Below are 19,693 nucleotides of genomic sequence, written 5' to 3'. Positions count from 1 at the left end.
CTTTAAAAACCACTTTTAGGGAACTTTCTCCAGTTATCCAACCTGACGGCAATGTTTTCCAAAAATTAAAATTAATTGTGGCCCCGAAGACTGCATCTGAAATAAGGCCAACGAATTCTGGCGCACTGAAGTTTCTTGCCCTTGGCGAATTGTGAATTTTAATGACCCCGCTAAGGGGTTGAAATGGTTGGGGGTGTTGAGTGGGTGACTCTAGTACCCCACAGCCAAGCAGAAAAAAAATTCAACAATGACAAACAAGAGAGAGAAAATAAAAGTGGAATAAAAATAAAATATTCCATAATAATGCATAAAATAAAGGAAATGGGGCCCTGTCGAGAAGAATTGAGTTCCCAGCGAACGAAAATTTACACGAAGCGTTGAGTATTGTATCCTATAAAATGAGTGTGGGTGTGATGGTGTGAATCTGTGTGTCGGCACCCACCCACACACACTACACCACCATTTCTTGTCCTGTTTTTGTTGACGGTTTTTTGTCGTTCCGCCCAACATCGCCATCAAACGGACTGGCTGCAACACACTTTTATCAACTTTAAATCCGCAAAATGAGATTTCTTGTGGATTTGCATAGATTAAGCTGCAATGGACCTCCTCTAAATAAGTAAATACCGTATATATAGCATCATATTTTTTAGCTGGTCACTGCTTTTTCGCAGTTCGTTGTTGCTTTTTCATGGGTTGTTTGGCATTTGTTGAGCCAGAATCACTGGCTCGTGGTCCATTTCATTTTTTCCAGCCATTTCAGTACTTTTGACCAGCATTTAGCTTGGTCTTTGCCATTGATTTTGTGGCTTATAGCTAGAGATTTTTCACTTAAGAAAATACAGTTGCACAATATATTTTATAAAAAGTATCTTCATTTCTTAATTTTTTCATTAGTATAGCTTAAAAATATACCTATACATTGCTATTGTTTCCAAGAATTTACTTATTACTAGTTCTGTAATAGTTTTAATACATAATGTGTCTTTTCAGATTTTTATTCACACCTGTAATTAATTTTCCTCTTCTTTTCTGTGTGGCTTTTGGGGGCCCAACCAGGCAAAGTTTATGTCGCTCGAAAACTCATTTAAAGTTTCTAAAGTGTTGATAGATGTCTGCCAGCCACGCCCATTCTTGAAAGTGGCTGCCGCCCATTTTCCCTTTTGTTCTGCCCTATTCTGGTTTCTGTTTTGGCCGAGGATGTTTTCATTAGCCAAGGGAAGGGAAAATCAGTGAAAATCCGGCGACACGTGACGCACTTCAGCTTTGGGGCTTAACTACCCCAACCACCTCGCAAAAAATAATAAAACAGACAAAAAAAGCAAACTTGTTGATAGTTGTTCGACAGAAGCTTAGCACTTTAAAAACGGGGAAGGGCGGCGCTTAACTTTAAAACGCAACACGTGTCGTGCCCACGGCGAAATCGGAGGTCCTACATTCTGTCCTATATAAAGCCTGCTGGCCAGGACTAAATGGCATTTTGATTGATGTGTGTCACAAAAGTGCTCGGAAATGTAGGACCAATTGACAGACCCCACATATCTGTATGACATTCACATCCATCTAGCCCCACTTTCTCGACTCGAATGTCAAGTTAATTTCTGTCGAGGATTTGCCTAATTGTGTCCCCTTAAATATTCACCGAAAGCGGCCGTATAAAAGCCTTTTTATGTTCACCATTTCGATTCGGGTTGGGTACGAAAAGCCCGGCTTTAGTTGCCACACAGAACTACGTCAAATTGGCGGAGCCAGGTAATCAGAAAATGCCAAGTGCAGTCCCCACTCGGTTTTATTTCGGCCACTCCAGCCCACAAAGGAACCGAATGTACTGAGCACCGAAATTCGCTTTCATCCAATCTGAAAAAACCCACGAAAAGCTCTCAACTTTTGCTGAATTCTCATCGCATTCAAAGCGCAGAAGCGGGAGAGGGATAGGTAGAGCGACCAAAGGGGGTCGGCGTTATATGGGGGAACCCCACGAATTGTGGGCGGATGGACCACACCACCTGTTGTTGTAGTTGTTGCTGCTGCTGCCTAATCCAACCACAGGCAAGATCAAGCCATAAACTGTTGACCCACCAAGCAGAAAGTGGCTTAAAGTCCGCGGTCCGTGGTAATAGTTGTCTAAAACTGCTAAAAAGTTCGCGTTTTCTCTGAGTTTTATAAATAGGACTTGAATATATAATGTACTACTACATATATTAAAACTGATGGCTCATTAATGGTTCCTTTAATAAAATATTGCTATAAGTTATATATTCAGAATTGAGGTAATTAAAGACATTAATCAAGTACCTATTATATTAAGGTACTATTTTTTAAGAATTTTAAAGATTTTCTCAAATAAAAACATGGCTATAAATAATAAAGAAAGAAAGAAAGAAATAAAAGAAAGAACCTAATAAAATAAACCATTGTTGCCCAAAAGCTTTACCATTTTTTCTTTAAACTGTTATGTTATCTCAATGAGTACTTTCGGCATGTCATAAATTATAATGATTTGAATCATACAATTTAAAGGGAAAATATAGAAACCAGTTAATTACGACGCATTTATTCCTCTCATGACCTAATAAATCTTTACTTTTTTAAAATGCTCAAAAAATATTTATTATTTTAAGAGTTATCTATAAAAACAGGAAAATACCCGTTGTTTTAAATTATTGATAGTCATGATGTATATTCTTTCCATCATTGATTCTTCTGTCAAGTACAAAGTACCAGGCACATTAGTTATATATTATATATACTAATTTATAACTAAGGTACTTAAAAGGAAATATAACAAGTTCACAATGCTGGCTGTGGGAGAACCAGCACAGCAGTATGGAAACCGAAGCCATCAGGCGGAGTGCATTCCCCTGGGCAGATATCCGGCCTACGGGTCGGACATGGATCCAGAGGGTCAGGACAAGAGCGCCGAGTTCTGCAACGCCAGCATCCGGAGGGGATTCATGCGGAAGGTGTACCTCATCCTGCTGGTCCAACTGGTTACTTCGCTGGTGTTCATAGTGGGTTTCAACTACGACAAGCAGGTGCGACAGACTGTGACTGAGAACACCTTGATTTTTCTGGGTGCCTTGCTTATCGGCCTTGTTGCCTTGGTAATTCTGGCCTGCAATGAGAACCTCCGCCGGCAGACTCCAACGAACTTCATCTTGCTGGCGATCTTTACCATATCCGAATCCCTTTTACTGGGCGTGGCATCGTGCAGATATGCTCCCAAGGAGATTTTCCTGGCCGTGCTAATTACCACGGCAGTTTGTCTGGGACTCACTTGTTTCGCCCTGCAGACGCGCTACGACTTCACCATGATGGGTGGCATCCTGATGAGCTGCCTCTTGGTCCTGCTGCTCTTCGGGATCATGACCATCTTCGTGGGCGAGGGTCTCATCACCACCATATATGCCTGCTTGAGTGCCCTGCTCTTTTCAATTTATTTGGTTTACGACACACAACTGATGATGGGCGGCAGGCATAGGTTCTCCATAAGTCCCGAGGAGTACATATTCGCCGCCCTCAATCTCTACATGGATGTGATAAACGTATTTATGGATATTTTGCAAGTTTTGGGCGGAGCCGACTGATGGGTGTATCCGCATAAGTCCCAAATACACGGCATACTTTCCGGCATTTATCGGATTATTCACTTCAGTGATTCAATGTCGAAAATTAATAAATCAAATTGTGCAGCATCAATTTGAGCCGATTATTTATGTTTCAGTTCATAAATTACGAACATTATGGCACAACAGGTGCAAAGCCCACCTCACCACCCCCCGATTTCCAAATGTCAATTAAGTTATTAGTTCGAGCAATAAAACTGTCAAGGACGTAACAACATTAACATAAAGCCTACACAAATTAAATGCTGTCGTGGCAAACTTTGGCAATAAATGTATCTGCAAAAGTGTGGACAGAAGGTCCGGTCCCGAAATCCCCCAGACGATATATATATGTACCTACTAGGTAGCTATATCTTGGTCAAACAAATCAAGTGAATTCGGCGGCAGCAGCTGCCAAGGGTATACATTTAATTAACAGTTGACAGTCGCTTGACAGTTGGCCAAGCACACAAAACCAGCATAAACACCATTCCATTCCAGATTGCAGATCCTGATAGGGATAACATTGGTGCTGTGCGGTTCCAGCGTTCAAACTGATTCCATTGATTCTGATAAGGACTCTATTGACCAAATATATACCGGTAATAGCACATCTAAAATGCTACTGAATTTAAGTTGATTAAAGATAAGTATTCGTTACCTTACGATTACGATTTCTTGATATTATTATCATAATATACTATTTACCTAAAAGTAGTGGATCCTTAAATTCTATTTAATATGATATGATATTTCTCAAATTGTAAATACTCCAACAACATTTAATAAAATTTTAAAGAAATAAAGTCACTCTTATTAAAATGGTGCCTAAAATAAGAAAGTCAACGCTTCTTGAGATGTTAGGAATGAGAAATACAACTAAAACTTGGAATATGCCATTTTCCTAGCCAAACTGAATCACTTTCGCAACTAGTTCAATAAAACGACAACTCTGGAAAGGTCATGGTCCGCCTCGAGAGAAATGACCCCTAAACTTTGCGGTCGACCATCAATAAAAGTTGGCAGCCAGAGCCACATTCACATCCACGTAAGGATCCGGAGCCGAATCGAAGGGTCCTTATCTCAACTTATCTGTTCGGGCGACCGTGACCATGATCCTTGGCCACAAAAGTTTCCCTTGGCTGCGTTCCATTCGCTTGGCTTTGCATTTGTTCCTGTGTGATCCGGCGTTATTTGTGTTTGTGTAAGGACAGTTCTGTTTCCTGTCAATGCTTCTGTCACTTTTCGCAGGACACTCGCAGAAGGGCGCCCGCAGTTTTGTTGTCACGTCTGTGGTTTATGTACACATTTCCCGCTCGCCGGCATGAAAAGTGGAAAAGCGTCCCGAAACTAACTGTGATTTATGTAAAACATGTGGCTCTCACAAATACACTCGCTCATGTGTAATGCGAAAACGTGGAGTCATGAGGATTTTCCGCCCACCCACCGTTTGCCGCCCACCCTTCAGTTTCCCATTCACTGGGAAACTTGCATAAAGGCAACACTCGCCGAAAAGTTAACGCTCATGAGCGACATACACAGGGTTTTTATATTCACTTCAGTTTCAGTTTTAATACCTCATAAAGTGCAAAGGTATATATGGTATAGTGAAAGAGTACGAATCAGGCTCTATAAAATATGGTTCCATAAATTATTAACTGGTATATTTAATGCTTAAAGAAAAAGCGTACAAAAATACAATGTTATTAGTTTAACTATATAATATTTCGGTTTACAATTCATTTTAATATATATTGAACGCTTAAAGTAAGAGCCTATAAATAGAATGTCTTTTGTTTCACAATGTTTTACAATTCAAAAACTGTTATATACAAAAAAGGTCATTACAAAATTTAGTTTCTTTAACTACTAACAGGTATAACTAAAGATTAATGTATGTTAATATTACTACTTTGGATCTAAAGATATAACTTTATTGTATCGAAATTTAATCAGGGTATCAGGTCAGCGTTGTGCATTATTTTTTCACCATTGGGAAACTTTAGCGCATATGTTTAGTCAAAGTGAAGAGGGGAAATGGGAAACTATTATGAGTATTATATTTAGGACATGTTGCAAGTGCGTTAATGAGTTTTTTGTTCCCGTTTGTCAGACGGTCGGAATGTAATTAGACGCCCTTAGAAGGGCCACCCCCATTTCGTTGCCATTAATCACATAACTTACCACCGACTGACAGGCGGTCAGAAGGACAAACGGACAGTTGGACAAAGTGACAGGAAAACTGACCATGTTTTGACTAGACGCAAATTAAAATGGAAAGGATTAACAATAGAGAAGTTCTGTATAGGGCTTTATTTAAATCCAATTAAAGCTGGATGGGAAAATTGAATTTCAAAGAGAAGAAAGTGCATATAAAAAGCACCAATTCAATTTGATTACAGCCCAATCATTTTGGACCTATCACTTGCACTTGGATACATGAAAATGCAGTGCAAACTATCTATCTGCCAATTAACCCATTGGCTGGTAACCAAATATAATCAGAAGCACTCGGATATCACTCATCCGCAGAGTGTGCACCCATAAAATTCTCAACCGAATTAGGAGAAGCAAGACTTTGAAAGGCGAAATAACCCTGACGTGAGCTAAAATTCAGTTTTCTTCTCTTTGAAATTCAGGGGAATTTCCTTTTACTGCCGGCTGGCGATGTCCGAAATCAATTCAAACGGGGACTCAATCAAACATTTCCCATTCGCATTCCGGTTCGGTGCTCTGCACTTCTCCTCAAGCATTTCGCCTGTGTCCGGGCTCTGCCAAAAATGCCAATGCCACTTTCCATTCGCCAATCACATTTCCAGTTCTACTCTTTTTTCCCAATTTGGCCCTCTACTCAGTTTGACGCTATGTGCAGTTTATTTTGCAATCAAATTGTTTTTATCACATCCGCACAACTAAACTGTAAACATTTGCAAGCAACACTTTTGCCAGTTCCGGCTTCGAAAAAAAGCCACCCACCAAATCTGGAAAAATAAGGAAATATGGGGGAATGCAAAATGTATGTGATGACGGAGATCAGGGGCGGATTGGGTTTATAGAGAGGAAATTCTGTATTATAAAGTGCCATTGTTTTAAGACTGACTTAAAATAATATCGTGTTAAACGAGACAATCTTTAATGTATAACTTGAATAAATTTTACTGTGATTTAATTTATAGAAAACATAATATAAAATGAAATATAAATATAGTTTTAGTTCGATTAAATCAATAATACTAATACTTGGTAGGAACTATGATATTAAAAGCAGATATATTTTAATTAAAAACTCACAAAATCCCGAAATTTCACCAAATCCCCCTCTGAAAATACAAAAGCACAACTGCAAAGAAAAAATGAAGTGAATGGTCTAAAAAATAAGGATAAACAAGGGAAACTGCAACGGAAAATTAGAAAAAACGTCCGAACCGGGGGCTCCAGCTGTTTGTGGATTTTGGTGGGGGGAAAGTGCTGAAAAATGTTTCGGTGGAGGAAAAAGAAATTTGCAATCAAAGTTGAGAGATTTTGCTTCTATTTTTTTCCGCAGTTTGGCCGTTGTTTGGCTGCTGCTGGTTTTTAGCCACATTTAACTTCGGTTTAGAGGGGAGTGTCCCGGAAAATTGAAAATCAAACTGACGGCGAAAATCAATTAATGTCGACAACTGTTCACCAATTCAGCTAATTGTTGGCCAAAAGTTCTTCAGTGAAGGAAAGCCAATAGCGATTATTGTACAATACTTTTCATTACGGGGATGGACTGAGATTCATGAAAATTTCAATCGCTTTCCATTTGGCGGTAAGCCGCTTAAATGCGCCTTTGATCCAAGGGGACCAAGGACTGGAAACTCGAAGCTCTCAACTCGAAACCACGAGGACCCGGGGACCCTGACCCCTGACCCCTGACCCCAACCCGCGTCAGCTTTCTGGCTCAACTGTAGGCAATTTTTGGACGGCCACGTGATGAGCATCGAAAGCGTATATTCAAATCCAGTGACAAACTGGCGGAGAATCTCCGGAGAGAGTGGGATTTTCGGGGCAGTCATGCACACAGAACCGGACTCGAAATCCGGAATACGGACTTTGGAGCCTGGTGAGCATGGACAATTTAACAAACCTATTTATTTATGAAAGCCAAAATGCATTTCGATTGTCGGACATCGAAAGATGTGACCGAAATTCAATTGAAACTCTCAAATAAGCCATTTTCAGGAGCAGTCACGTGTGTCTCGGGCTCCGACCTGAGTCAACAACAATAGAATTAAGTTGGACAAATTACCAAACTGCCGAGAAAATTACTGTGTAGTGAGGTCAAAATGACCAGACATTGCTTAATATCCCAGAGAGAACATCCTAGTTTTACTCTGAATGTTTGTTAAATATGTAAATAGCTTGGGTATTCATATGAGCACTAAGATCAGTTTGTTTTCGGTGTGGACTAAGTATTTGTTTGCTTATTTTGAAGATGCAAAATAAGTAGTATTAATAAAACTATTAGATAGACTCAACATAATAAAGGTCGCAATGTTATAAAAATATTTATTTTATTCTAGACTAGAAAATTTATAATCAACAGGAGTTTACTCTACCAATTTCACGCAAATTTTCGAGAAGCCGTGGGCTTGGTAATTTTTCAATTAGTTACAGTCCGCCGAAATTCGGTAGTAATTTTCAGCTGTGATTCGCAAACTGTGTCAGCCACGCCCACAGGTCTTCCACGCCCTCGCTGCAAAAATATGACTGCAACATGGGGGGAAAGTAGAAGTACCAGGTAGCACACAGGCGGGTTAATAACCGACATGCCACGAAAAATTAATGGCAAACCATTTAGCCAAGTTTTTTTGTGCCGCCACGCGACCGCAAAAGGGGAAGCCCCTGGCCAAAAGAAGCTTGGGGTGCAAATTATGCAACAGACAGGAGGTGGAAAAACCTGCAAATGGGAATGGAAAACTTTGACTTAATTTGCGGCCGGGAAACAGGTGGCAAAGTATCCACGGGCAGGGGGGAGAAAATAATGCCAGAGACTGGCAATTTAATTAACGGAGTCAGTTAAACATTCAAACACTGACACTAAGCCCGACTCCCACTGTCTCTGTAATGTTCGCGAACCACAGCCCCTCCCTCAAGGTCCTTGGCCCCGGCCAACACAGAATGCGACCCACGAGGACCTCTCGCAACCCTTGTTCGACGGGCGGGGCCCCGAATACAAGTGCTCCGCTCAAGTGGTGCACGCAAAATAACTTAAAAGCCGCAAAGTGGCTGGCAAAAACTATTTAAGTTTATGCGATAACAACAATAAAGGGACTGGCCCCATGCCACCCGGCATTATATTCCGCTTCAGTGATGTCTGTTCAGATAGAAACATATGGTAGGGAACTACAAGTAAAATTAGATATTTGCCTAGTTAAAATGAAAAGAATTCGTATATTACTTAAGTTTGTTCAAAGTATTAGATTAAATATTGAAAAATAAATATTTTAATTCAATTGCACTGCGAAAAAATGCATTAATTTGTCAACCATCGATTTAACATCCATCCATTCTGGAATTTATTCATCTAAAATATAAAAATATTAAATTGAACAATCAAAGTCAATTTAAGGTTTTAAAACCCTGACTTCAATACCATAAATCATTTCTTTTCGAATGTTTCCAGTTAAAATGGTTTACCTACGATTTTCTACACTGGTTTAAATATTTTTAAATTGAATCATGCAATTAAATTATGTTTCTGTATCTAATTCAAGTATTTAAAAACTATTTTTAATTGAATTTAAAGATATTTATTCATTTTGTTTTTGCTATCAATGTGGGCTTATAATATTTTAATGATTTTCGTATATTATTATATAAATAATTATTATATAAATATCAAACTAATTTTTATTAATAAATAATTCATTTAACTCAAATGATTTGCAAGTCAATATGAAGACTTTGAAAAACGATTTGGTATTATAAGTGCTATTATAAGCTGTCATAACCTGAAAGATTTGCGGCGTACTTAGATTTTTATGAAATTGGTACCACAACATTTAAAATCCTATCTTTTAACTTGTATCCTATCCTATCCTATCCTATCCTTTTCAACTAGTTTGTTCAGCCTTTTCACATAAAAAACCCCGTCAGCACTACGTGTTCCACTCCTAACTCCTCTGGTGAACGTGCTGCATACTTCCAGGCGTGGGCCCCGAACAGCAGTTGTGTGCGTGAGTGCGTGCGTGTGGTACTCGTGAGTGTCAGTTGGTGTGAGTGCAGTTATGTAATTATGGTAATTATAAACGCGCTCCAAACGCCGTTTGTCCTGTCATCGTATTTCATAGTAAAGCACCTTTTGGTTTTTCGTATTTGCACAAAGCCAAAGACAAAACTCGCTCATTTGCATGAAATACAAGTATTACTACCCACACTTCCCTCAGCAGACATCCTTGTTCCTCGACCGAATTATGATTATTTCGTTATAAACCGAGCTGTGTTTCCCTTGTTTCGGTCTGCCAACCCCCCAACTGTTATCAATTAACAATGCTAATGAGGCCCGAAATGAGAAGGGAAAATTGTGCGAAAAAGCGAACAATCCTACTGCAAAAGGTGTTGAATGTGAAATATCCGCTTAAATCTGGCCGTTCGGATTGCGTTGGTGCTGCTTAACGCAAATCAAAATTATTCAAAAGGAAAAACCAGCCGTTTTATGGGAAAAAAACGTATGCTTTATTTATTTCCATCTGAATATTTAACATTCAATGGGTTTAATGGCAATGAATAGCGAGGAAGCGATTAATATTCAGCGTACAGTTTATTGAGTTTTAATAGGGACGAACCGCATAATAAAGTTGTAAAAGAATGATTAACAGAATAAAACAGCGTAAGATCAAAATGCTTTAAATTGTAAGTTGAAAAGCGGCAATAAATTGTATTTAAATCAGCAGAGTTTATATATTATTGCCATTCAACTCTACTCCAATTTTTTTTGTGATTCCACTTTGCAGCATTTTATGTTCATCAGCAGTGTGATATAATAGCCCCATAAAACGCCACTGCTAACAACAATACCTTGCATAATAAATTGGGGAAAAATAACAAATGTAGGGAGATGCCAAATTTGGTAAAAATATCAAATAAATCCATAAGCCTTTCTACTTCCCTCTTTCAGTTTTGAATTATATAATATGTAACAAAAATACACAACTAAACGAGAATAATAAAAATAATAAATAAACTAGTGTCACAATAAAAATCATAAGCAATCGTAGAACAAAATCGTGTTAAAAATATCAGCAAAAACTGGTTATAGAATTCAATTTATTCAATCAACTTTTTGCCACATTTTAATAAAACTAAATGCGGTGCAGAATGTTTACAATAAACTTTTCACTCGCTTTATTCCCAAACGTATGCACTCTGCCAAATAAAATTGCTGCCATTGTTTGTAGTTACAGATTAACCTTTGGAAGGGCTAAAAGAGCCACCATATGATACCTGTTACTCCCCCAACGCTGATGGCTTTTGGCCAGACGCATAAACCACAATTTGCGGCTAATGCGGCGCCACAGACATCGATGCCGACACCTCTGAAATCGAAAAGCTTTCCCTTTTTTTTCAGAGGTTTGCGCAAACGGTAGCAAAAAAATAAAAAACAACAACCGATAGAGCTGCCCAGCATAAGTATTCACCTTTCACACGATTCCAGGCGAGCATGCGAATGAGCTCATTAAAATGGAGCTCTTCTTGGCCAAAAAGAATCGAATCGAATGGAATGGAATCGAAAGCGAAAACAAGGCCAAATCGAATATGCAAAGTGCGGAAAAGGGGGCTCGAGATGCGCTGTAATTAATCAGTCACGAATTGAGATTCGAGTTCCAGCGAAATCGAACGACAACTGTTTTGATTTGCCAAACAATACGAACATCTTGTAATTATTTGCGCTTCACTTGGGTGTTTATTTGTTTTCTCTCCGTTACCTTTTTAACCATAATTTCACATTTAAAGCGATTAAATTTCGTTTTTGGCCTTGTATTGCCTCAATTACCGCTGCTTATTTATTTAACTCTATTTCTGCATCACGCTGTAATTGATTTTCAGCCGCGGATCCACGGTGCGTGTGATTGATTTGTCTGCCATCAAGCTGAAGAACCCTCAGAAACATGTATTTAACTAGAAATTTCTATTATTACTGTTAGCCTCAACTGCAAGTATACTCATAAAACCATCCAGCAAGTGTGCAAAACTCTTTGCTAAACTCAAGGCAGCGCAAATATTTATTCGCTAATTAAGCATTTCTACGTGTTTAAAGTTATTTCTGCCGTTTATGTATGTGATTTTTTCTGTTTACCTCGCTTCCCATTCAGGGGCTATAATAATAAATTTGACATCAGTGGCGGCAAGAGCATAAAATTACCGGGCGATAGAGCGAAATGTAAGCAGGTGGATATTAGTTTTTAGCTCATCAAACACAGGTGATTGATCCGCGCTCGCATGTTGATAACATTGACCCTATCGACACTCCGACCTAGTGATCAATTAATAGCACAAACACTAAATGGAACGCCCCTAGACCATCTTTGCCTATTAACCCATTAACGATTGATGTGTCGGAAGTAAACTTAGAAGACTAATGCAATCGTGCAATGGGGTTAATCTGTTAAATACTGTATTTCACGATATATTTTAAGAGTTTAATGTCAGATAATTTTGTTTTAATATTTTTTACTTCCTATTTCGTCAAAATATACATTTAATTAAACTTTCATAAATATTTTATGGTATAAAGAAATGCTATACAATATTTTTCATAACCAAATACAAAATAACTTATTTCTTTATTAATCGGCTTAGTACTGTATTCAAAGTTATATTTCATGAGTAAAATGTCAGATAGTTTTATTATAATATTTATTTACTTCCTATTTTAAATATTTTTATATATAATACAACTTTTATTAATTTGCTATACAATATTTTTCATATACAAAAAAACTTTTTAATATAATTTTTTTCTTTGAGATATAAATAATATTTAGGTTCTAAAATAACATTTGTATTTACCAAAAAATGAAAAAATCCAATTGGTTATAATTTTTTAATGCATGTTGATTTAGATGCCGTTCCTAGTGGTAATGTTAGTAGTTAATGGGTGTTAAACCAGGCATCTGTCTTTGTTTGCCCACCGTTTGCAATTTGTTGACAGCTTGGAAACTGCGCTGCTGCTGCTTTTTCTTCATCCAGCTCGGGCCTTCTTTTTTGTACTTTTAGTTTTTTTATTTTTTTATTTGAGCTAATGAAGTTAACTTGGCCTTGTCGCACGCCAGTCTGCTTCTGACATTCGCGCCTCGCGCTCGATCACCGCTTTTATCGTCTGTGATATTACGTTTTTATTGGCCAAAAAGGGCAAGAGTGCCGAAAAGCATACAAAAGCCGCTTAGGTTCAAAAATAAATATACTTGTAAACATATATATTCGATCTTGGGCAAGCGAACTTGAGCTGGGATTTAGGAAACGCAATGAAAACGGTAATTCAAACACAAGAACCAAGTCAAAAAAGTATTAAGTCACTCGGTCCGCTTATGGCCAAATATCAAAGTGTGTCTTGGCTGGAACCAATTCTGGCTGGTCACAATACTCAATTAATTTGCCCAGTTTTGTAGATCAATTAGATATGCAAATCCCCGCGATAAAACAAATCTGGCAAAGTTATAAATCACTTACAATCGATGGCAAAAATAAATGTGTTAAAATGTGTGTTGAACAGGATTTTGTTATACATCATTTCATAGCTTCATGACTTTATCATTTATCTTATCTTGTTAATTAGTAAATCAATGTGATAAATGAGCCTTACAAAATAGCAAAAACTATAATAGGTAACGGTTTAAGATTCCACGTATTAAGTTTATACCCAATTTTTTCAGAATGCTTACCTTATTTTAAGTTTATGTCTTGTCTTACAGATTGTTTTTAAATTGTTGAATGCTTCACCTGGCAGTTTGCCGACTTTTGATTTTTTAATTTATTAATTGCTTTTGACGCTCTAACTTAAAACCATAAATCCTTCGAAGAAAAGCAAAGCAAACACATAAATCAAAACTAATTGTCGAATACGTGTTTATTATTCAAATTAAGCCAATACCTAACTGGTTTAGACTTTATTGCACTACATTTTATAGAAAGCTAATAAATTTTAAATGTATTTAGTTGAAATAAAATGAAAAGAAAGGTGTTTTAAAGAGTGTAGACTTATTTAGCTCTCATAAAATCAGAAAAAAAGGTGACGATTTTCTTTTTGGATATTAAGTAACCCCTTTAATCCTCTTTAGATAAACCACACAGTCGCTTTGCTACTGCTGGCAGCCTATCTTCCTTGCATATCCTGGGCAGCTCCTGCCCTCCACTTCAGAGATCCGGAGCCGGATGAACTGGAGGCCTATCCCACGTCGCCCAGCCAGGTGTTGCCCATACAACCTGTGCTGATCTATCCAAAACCACGTGAGAATCTCTACCAGGCGCGAACAATGGCAGGACGAAATGACGAACAGGACATCATCTTCGTTAAACTGCTGGAGGACAAGTCCAGTGGCTATCGACCCAAGCAGCAGCGCCTTGTCCTGGAGGAGACGAAACCCTCGCAGCGGAAGAACCTCGGCCTGAAGGACATCTTCTATGTGAAGGCCCTCACCAACGGACGTTTCAGCCACGAACGCCTGAAGGTCTACCGAGTGCCCGAGTTCTACGCCATCAGTGTGTTCAGCAACGGAGACAAATGAGGGAGGACACCAAGTGTTAACGATAAAAAGGAGTAATATAAGTTATTTTTAAGACGCTATAAATAAATACCTCAGGAGTGCCGAAGCGCAGTGCGTCTTTCTTTCGTTGTTGCTCTGAAGTCTTATCTCGGCGCCACTTTGCGTTCGCGGATTTACACACAATTTCAATTACTCATAAGCCGGGCTCAGGCCCGCAGACTGATGGGTGTCAGCATCGTCTTGGCCATCAGTCCCGACATTGGTATCAGCATTGGCAGCGACACGAACTTGGCGGGTCTGGGGTCGCTTCTTGTTCCAACTCGCAGCCACGTCAAGTGGCAATTAATAACTGTCAGTCGATTGGCGGCTGTGGCTCCAGCTCCAGCTCCATCTTCTCCACCATCTCCGCCTCCCAATTCCACAATCCCCACATCCGACAACAAAAAACTAATCCCTTTTGTCACTGGGCGTCACAGACCGCGGGCCAAAGCATTACGTCAAAACCAAAGAAAGCAACAATAGCACAAACAAAAAATTAAATGGAAATGGAAATGCTTTCCATTGAAAGCCGAATTTAGTATACGCTTAAGGCTGAGGTATTTGATGGGATAATGGACTTTGTTAGGGGATTACCAAAGAGGAATTGGAGCAAAAGATTCAGTACCTTTAACGAAGATTTTTGTTTGTACTAAAGCATCCATCCATAGTTAACACAAATAAAGTTATAAAACTTGGCAAATTGTATTTGAACTTGGCTAAACTCAAACAATAAATTGATTTAAGTTTTTACAACTCAACAACTCATCAAATTGAGCAAGTTTCGTGTTAAAGTTTAACTGAATAAACAAACTTTTAAAATCCAATAAAGTGTTTCCAGTACAATACATTTTGTGCATAAATTCCAACACAGTCAACCTTGTAACCAAATCAATGGGAGAGTATTTTAAAAACGTTTGTGAGCCAAATAACTTATTTGAAATAAGCAAATAAATCACATTCGACTAGGGAGCTGTTGAACCCGTGCAGACTTTCGCCGAAAAATACTTGTGGCACGTCCGGCTCTTTAAAAATGCACGCCGAGCACTCGCTCCAGTTTCGGGAATAATAGAAAACGCCAGACAAAGCACCTAATTGAGTTGTCACAATTATGGTAATTTAATAATTAACTGCTAACTTTTAGCTTAGGGCGATTAAGTGGTCTGGACAGCGAAGTTCGCCAGATTAGTTGACCATCAGGCGCGGCGCAATGTTCATTGACATCAGCTCCTGGAAGAGCAGTTTGGCCGCATAGGGAAGTCGCACCTGGGAGATCTGCGTCTTGTTCTTGCAGCCCTTGCACTCGAAGGTGTTATTGCGCAGATTGGCGATGGCGATCAGGCCACAGAAGTTGCAGATGTGCACGCGGTAGGGATCGGAGACCTCGAACAGACGCTCTCGCAGGAACTGAGCGGCGCCGTGGGAAATCTGACAATCACGCTCCATCTCGCCGAAACGCAAACCACCATCACGGGCACGACCCTCCATAGGCTGACGCACCAGGATCTGGACGGGACCACGGGCACGGGAGTGAATCTTGTCGTCCACCATATGCTTGAGACGCTGATAGTAGGTGGGTCCCAAGAAAACCTAAAGGAAAGTATATTTATTGGTTTTTGCTTGCGCTAACTTTGAATTAAAATCATCTTACCTGAGCATTAATCTTGCGTCCAGTGTGTCCGTTGTACATGACCTCGTTGCCTCGGAGATGGTAGCCGTACTCCTGCAGGAACGTGGAGATCTTCTGCACGTTGACGGCGTCGTTGAAAGGTGTGGCATCACCGATTTCGCCCTTGTTGGATCCCAGTTTGCCCTGCAGGCACTCGATCAAGTGACCAATTGTCATACGAGACGGGATGGCGTGAGGATTAATAATAATATCTGGTGCCAAGCCCTCGCAAGTGAAAGCCATATCCTCCTGACGATACTGAATACCGCACGTTCCCTTTTGTCCGTGACGAGAGGCGAACTTATCGCCAATCTGGGGGATACGCACGGAACGCACTCGAATCTTGCAGAACTTGTAGCCCTCGCTGTTGAGCGTCAGCATGACCTGATCCACAATACCAGTCTCAGAGTTTCGCAGGAAAGTAGAGGCGTCTCGCTTGGAAAAGCGCTTCGTGTTGCTGTCCAGCTCGTCGTCGTTTTCAGGAAGCGTAATAGTCTTGCCAATAACCACATCATCACCGGACACACGAATTCCCGGGGCGATAATTCCATCGTCGTCCAGCTTGTCGTAGTGAGCATTCCTCATTCCCTGGCAGGTGCCGCGATGAGGCTTCTCGAAGTTCTCCTCCTGATCGCCCACACGCTTGTTCTCCGAATCCTTGTAAGACCGGTAGAACACCGAGCGGAAGAAGCCACGCTCCACAGCCGAGGCATTCAGAATGACAGAATCCTCCTGGTTGTAGCCAGTGTAGCAGAGAATGGCCACAATTGAGTTGATGCCAGCTGGTAGTTCTCGAAAGCGCAGGTACTCCATGGAACGTGTGGTCACAAGCGGCTTCATCGGATAGTACAACACGTGGGCCAGCGTGTCCATACGCACATGGAAGTTGGTGATGTACACGCCCATAGCTTGTTTACCTATCAATCACAGGGAAAACATTAATATTTTTCAAAGAATAGAGTTATTCTTTATAGCTTACCCATAGCGCTTTGATAGGTGTTACGCGGACTCTGGTTGTGATCGGGGAAGGGTATAATAGAGGCGCACACGCCCAGGATCATGGCTGGATGAATCTCGCAATGCGTGTACGTGGTACAATAAGCATAGTCCTTGTCCTGCTTCAGATCGTATGGGGACATGGCGATCATGACGGTTTCCTCCTCGAGAGTGTCAATATACTCCACCACTCCGGAGGCCACAAGGACCTGCCAACTGTAATTGTTGTAGTCGCGCTCCTTCAACATCTCCACATGGGTCTTTTTGAGCAACAGCGATCCGTTCTCTACGATGAGCAGAGGCCTACAAATGCGACCCGCATCTGTATAAATTCGGATCTCACGATCTCGGATGTCTCGGATCATGGACACCTCCGAAACGATAATGTCCATCTGGCGACGCAGTTTGCGCAGCGTGGCCATCAGCTGCTCAGGATCGCGATGGATGCCCACCCAGCATCCGTTTACAAAGATCTTGGTGGCATCTGCGATGGCGGAGGGTGCAATTTCCTCCAGGTTCTCCATGGACCACTCCTCCAAGAACTCCAGAATGGGAGAAGGTTGTGATCCGACAGAAATGTAGGCCATGAGGGCGAGGTTCTTCACCAAACCGACAGCAGCTCCCTCGGGAGTTTCGGCGGGACACAACATGCCCCACAGAGTATTGTGCAGCTGACGGGGCTTGGCCAATTTACCATCCCTACCAATAGGCGAGTTGACACGCCGCAAATGGGAGAGAGTGGAGGCGAAGGTCAAACGATTCAACACCTGGGAGACGCCGGCTCTCGCCTGATGGGCCTTCTTCTGGTCGCCCCAGTTGCCCGTGGCCAGGGAGTAACGCAGACCATCCGTAATAATGTTCGTCTTGATTGCCAGCTCAAGGTTGAAGTCCTTTCCTCGATCGATGAACTTCTGTGTGTACATGCGCACCTCTTTCATCAGGTTCTTGAACAACCCACGGAAGAGGAAGGCCAACAGTGGACCAGCGAGGTCAAGTCGCTTGTTTCCGTAGTGATCTCGGTCATCGAGTTCTCTTCTGCCCAAGGAAGCCAGCAGCAGGCGATGCACCATGTAGCCCAGGAAGTACGCCTTCTTGGTCTCGCAGAAATCGGACACTCCCACATGGGGCAGCATTTCCTTCTGCAGAATTTCCTTGGCGTACTTGATACGCTTATCTTTTGTGACTCCTGGACGAGCGCCCCTGGCTCCTATGAAGTTTAAGGCAACATTCTGTTCCTGCACTACGAAGGCCTCATCCAAAGATGGCTTCACCATCTCCATCATCTCGGGATCGTCAAAGTCGTAGATTATGTGCTCCAAGATATCGCGATCGGCCACGAAGCCCAATGCTCGGAACACAATCATAATGGGTATTTCCTGTTTGATGTACGGTAGGATGGCGATGATCCTCTGTCCAATGGCGGATTTTTTAATGTTCTGCGATCCCCTGGCCATCATGTTCACCCACAGCGTGGAAGTGGGTCGAGAACTGTGCTCCAAACACGACCTAATCTCAGTCTTGAACGCATATTTGCCGTCCTTCATGCTGAAGACGTACACTGTGTTGGTGGCCATCTTCTCCTGGGCAATTAGCACCTTCTCCGAGCCGTTGATGATGAAGTAGCCACCTGGATCCAACGGGCACTCGTTAAGCTCCGTAAGATCACGATCAGTGAGCTGGGAGAGCAGACAGTAGGTGGATCTCAACATGATGGGAATCTTGCCAATGAAAGTCTTCTGGTGCTGCGTTTCCACGGGGTCCAGTCCCTCGACATTCTTGGTTTTCGTGATGTCCACGTAGAGGGGAGCGGAGTAGGTGAGATTTCGCAGGCGGGCCTCGTTCGGCATCATGGGACTGGGTGATCCATCCTTTTCCCAATGCGTGGGCTTGGACAGATAGATTTGCTCGAATTTTAAGGAGAATCGAGGAGGGGTTTCCACCTCGCCGGATGTGTGCTGTGCCTCCGCTTGAAGCTCGATGGCCGGGGAATCCTCCACGATGCGCTGCACCGACATCTGGATGAACTCGTCGAAACTGTCCAGTTGCTGCCGCACCAGACCCTTCTCGTCGAAGTAGGCGTTGATCACGATCCAGCAGGCCTCCTGCCACAGCTCGTGAGAGATCTCCTCAGCATTCTCCTCCTCGTACAGCTCTGCAAGATGGTATTTTAAATGTATTATAGGAATCAATCAAAACAAAAATAAAGCGGAGCCCTAGCGCTCCAGCCGCCATGTTCGTTTTTTCTTCATGCCAACGTGCATGGGTGGTATTTTGCAAATCTATTTAACCCACCTTCCTCGTTGTCGTACATCATGATTTCGTTTTTCCAAAGTGCAAGAGCACTTTAGGTTAATTATTTAATAACAATTAATGGGTTTTGCAATGAATTAACTTGTAAAAACGCAAAAAATTTCACAACAAATGTTTGCCGACAACGCGTTTGGCGGCGTTGTGCAGTGTTGGTAAGCGTCCAGCTGAAAACATAAAGGGCTGTGCAGATAATAATAGCACAAACTAATATTTACAAAAACAGTGATTTTGAAAGTTATTTACATTTCAAAAATACTAAGAACCACTTATTTGCATAAAAATTAGCCATGTGAGCAGCTTAAAACAAAAAGATTATAGCTTAAACAAAAATTCCTATTGGAAGCGGC

At 41.1% G+C, this 19,693-nt stretch overlaps 3 protein-coding genes across 3 annotated transcripts; 2 read left to right on the top strand and 1 right to left on the bottom strand.

The window, feature by feature from the left end:
• The first annotated feature begins 2,703 nt into the window (after positions 1-2,703).
• On the top strand, positions 2,704-3,695 carry LOC119560566 (protein lifeguard 1). The gene has a single exon (XM_037874084.1). The coding sequence runs from the start codon at positions 2,796-2,798 to the stop codon at positions 3,585-3,587; it is 792 nt and encodes a 263-aa protein (XP_037730012.1). The 5' UTR covers positions 2,704-2,795; the 3' UTR covers positions 3,588-3,695.
• Positions 3,696-12,919: 9,224 nt separating this feature from the next.
• On the top strand, positions 12,920-14,441 carry LOC119560447. Its single transcript, XM_037873893.1, has 2 exons — positions 12,920-13,105; positions 13,910-14,441. Exons 1-2 carry the CDS (start codon positions 13,097-13,099, stop codon positions 14,354-14,356), a joined length of 456 nt encoding a protein of 151 aa, XP_037729821.1. The 5' UTR covers positions 12,920-13,096; the 3' UTR covers positions 14,357-14,441.
• Positions 14,442-15,466: 1,025 nt separating this feature from the next.
• LOC119560062 (DNA-directed RNA polymerase II subunit RPB2) lies at positions 15,467-19,481 on the bottom strand. Its single transcript, XM_037873368.1, has 4 exons — positions 19,329-19,481; positions 17,020-19,188; positions 16,023-16,957; positions 15,467-15,961 (listed from the first exon to the last, which is right to left on the bottom strand). The coding sequence occupies exons 1-4, from the start codon at positions 19,348-19,350 to the stop codon at positions 15,557-15,559; spliced, it is 3,531 nt and encodes a 1,176-aa protein (XP_037729296.1). The 5' UTR covers positions 19,351-19,481; the 3' UTR covers positions 15,467-15,556.
• Between the last annotated feature and the right edge of the window lie 212 nt (positions 19,482-19,693).

Source organism: Drosophila subpulchrella, unplaced genomic scaffold (genome assembly GCF_014743375.2).
Source record: "Drosophila subpulchrella strain 33 F10 #4 breed RU33 unplaced genomic scaffold, RU_Dsub_v1.1 Primary Assembly Seq354, whole genome shotgun sequence".
In the NCBI taxonomy this organism is placed as follows: Eukaryota; Metazoa; Arthropoda; class Insecta; order Diptera; family Drosophilidae; genus Drosophila; species Drosophila subpulchrella.
This window is presented reverse-complemented; position numbering and strand designations above follow the sequence as displayed.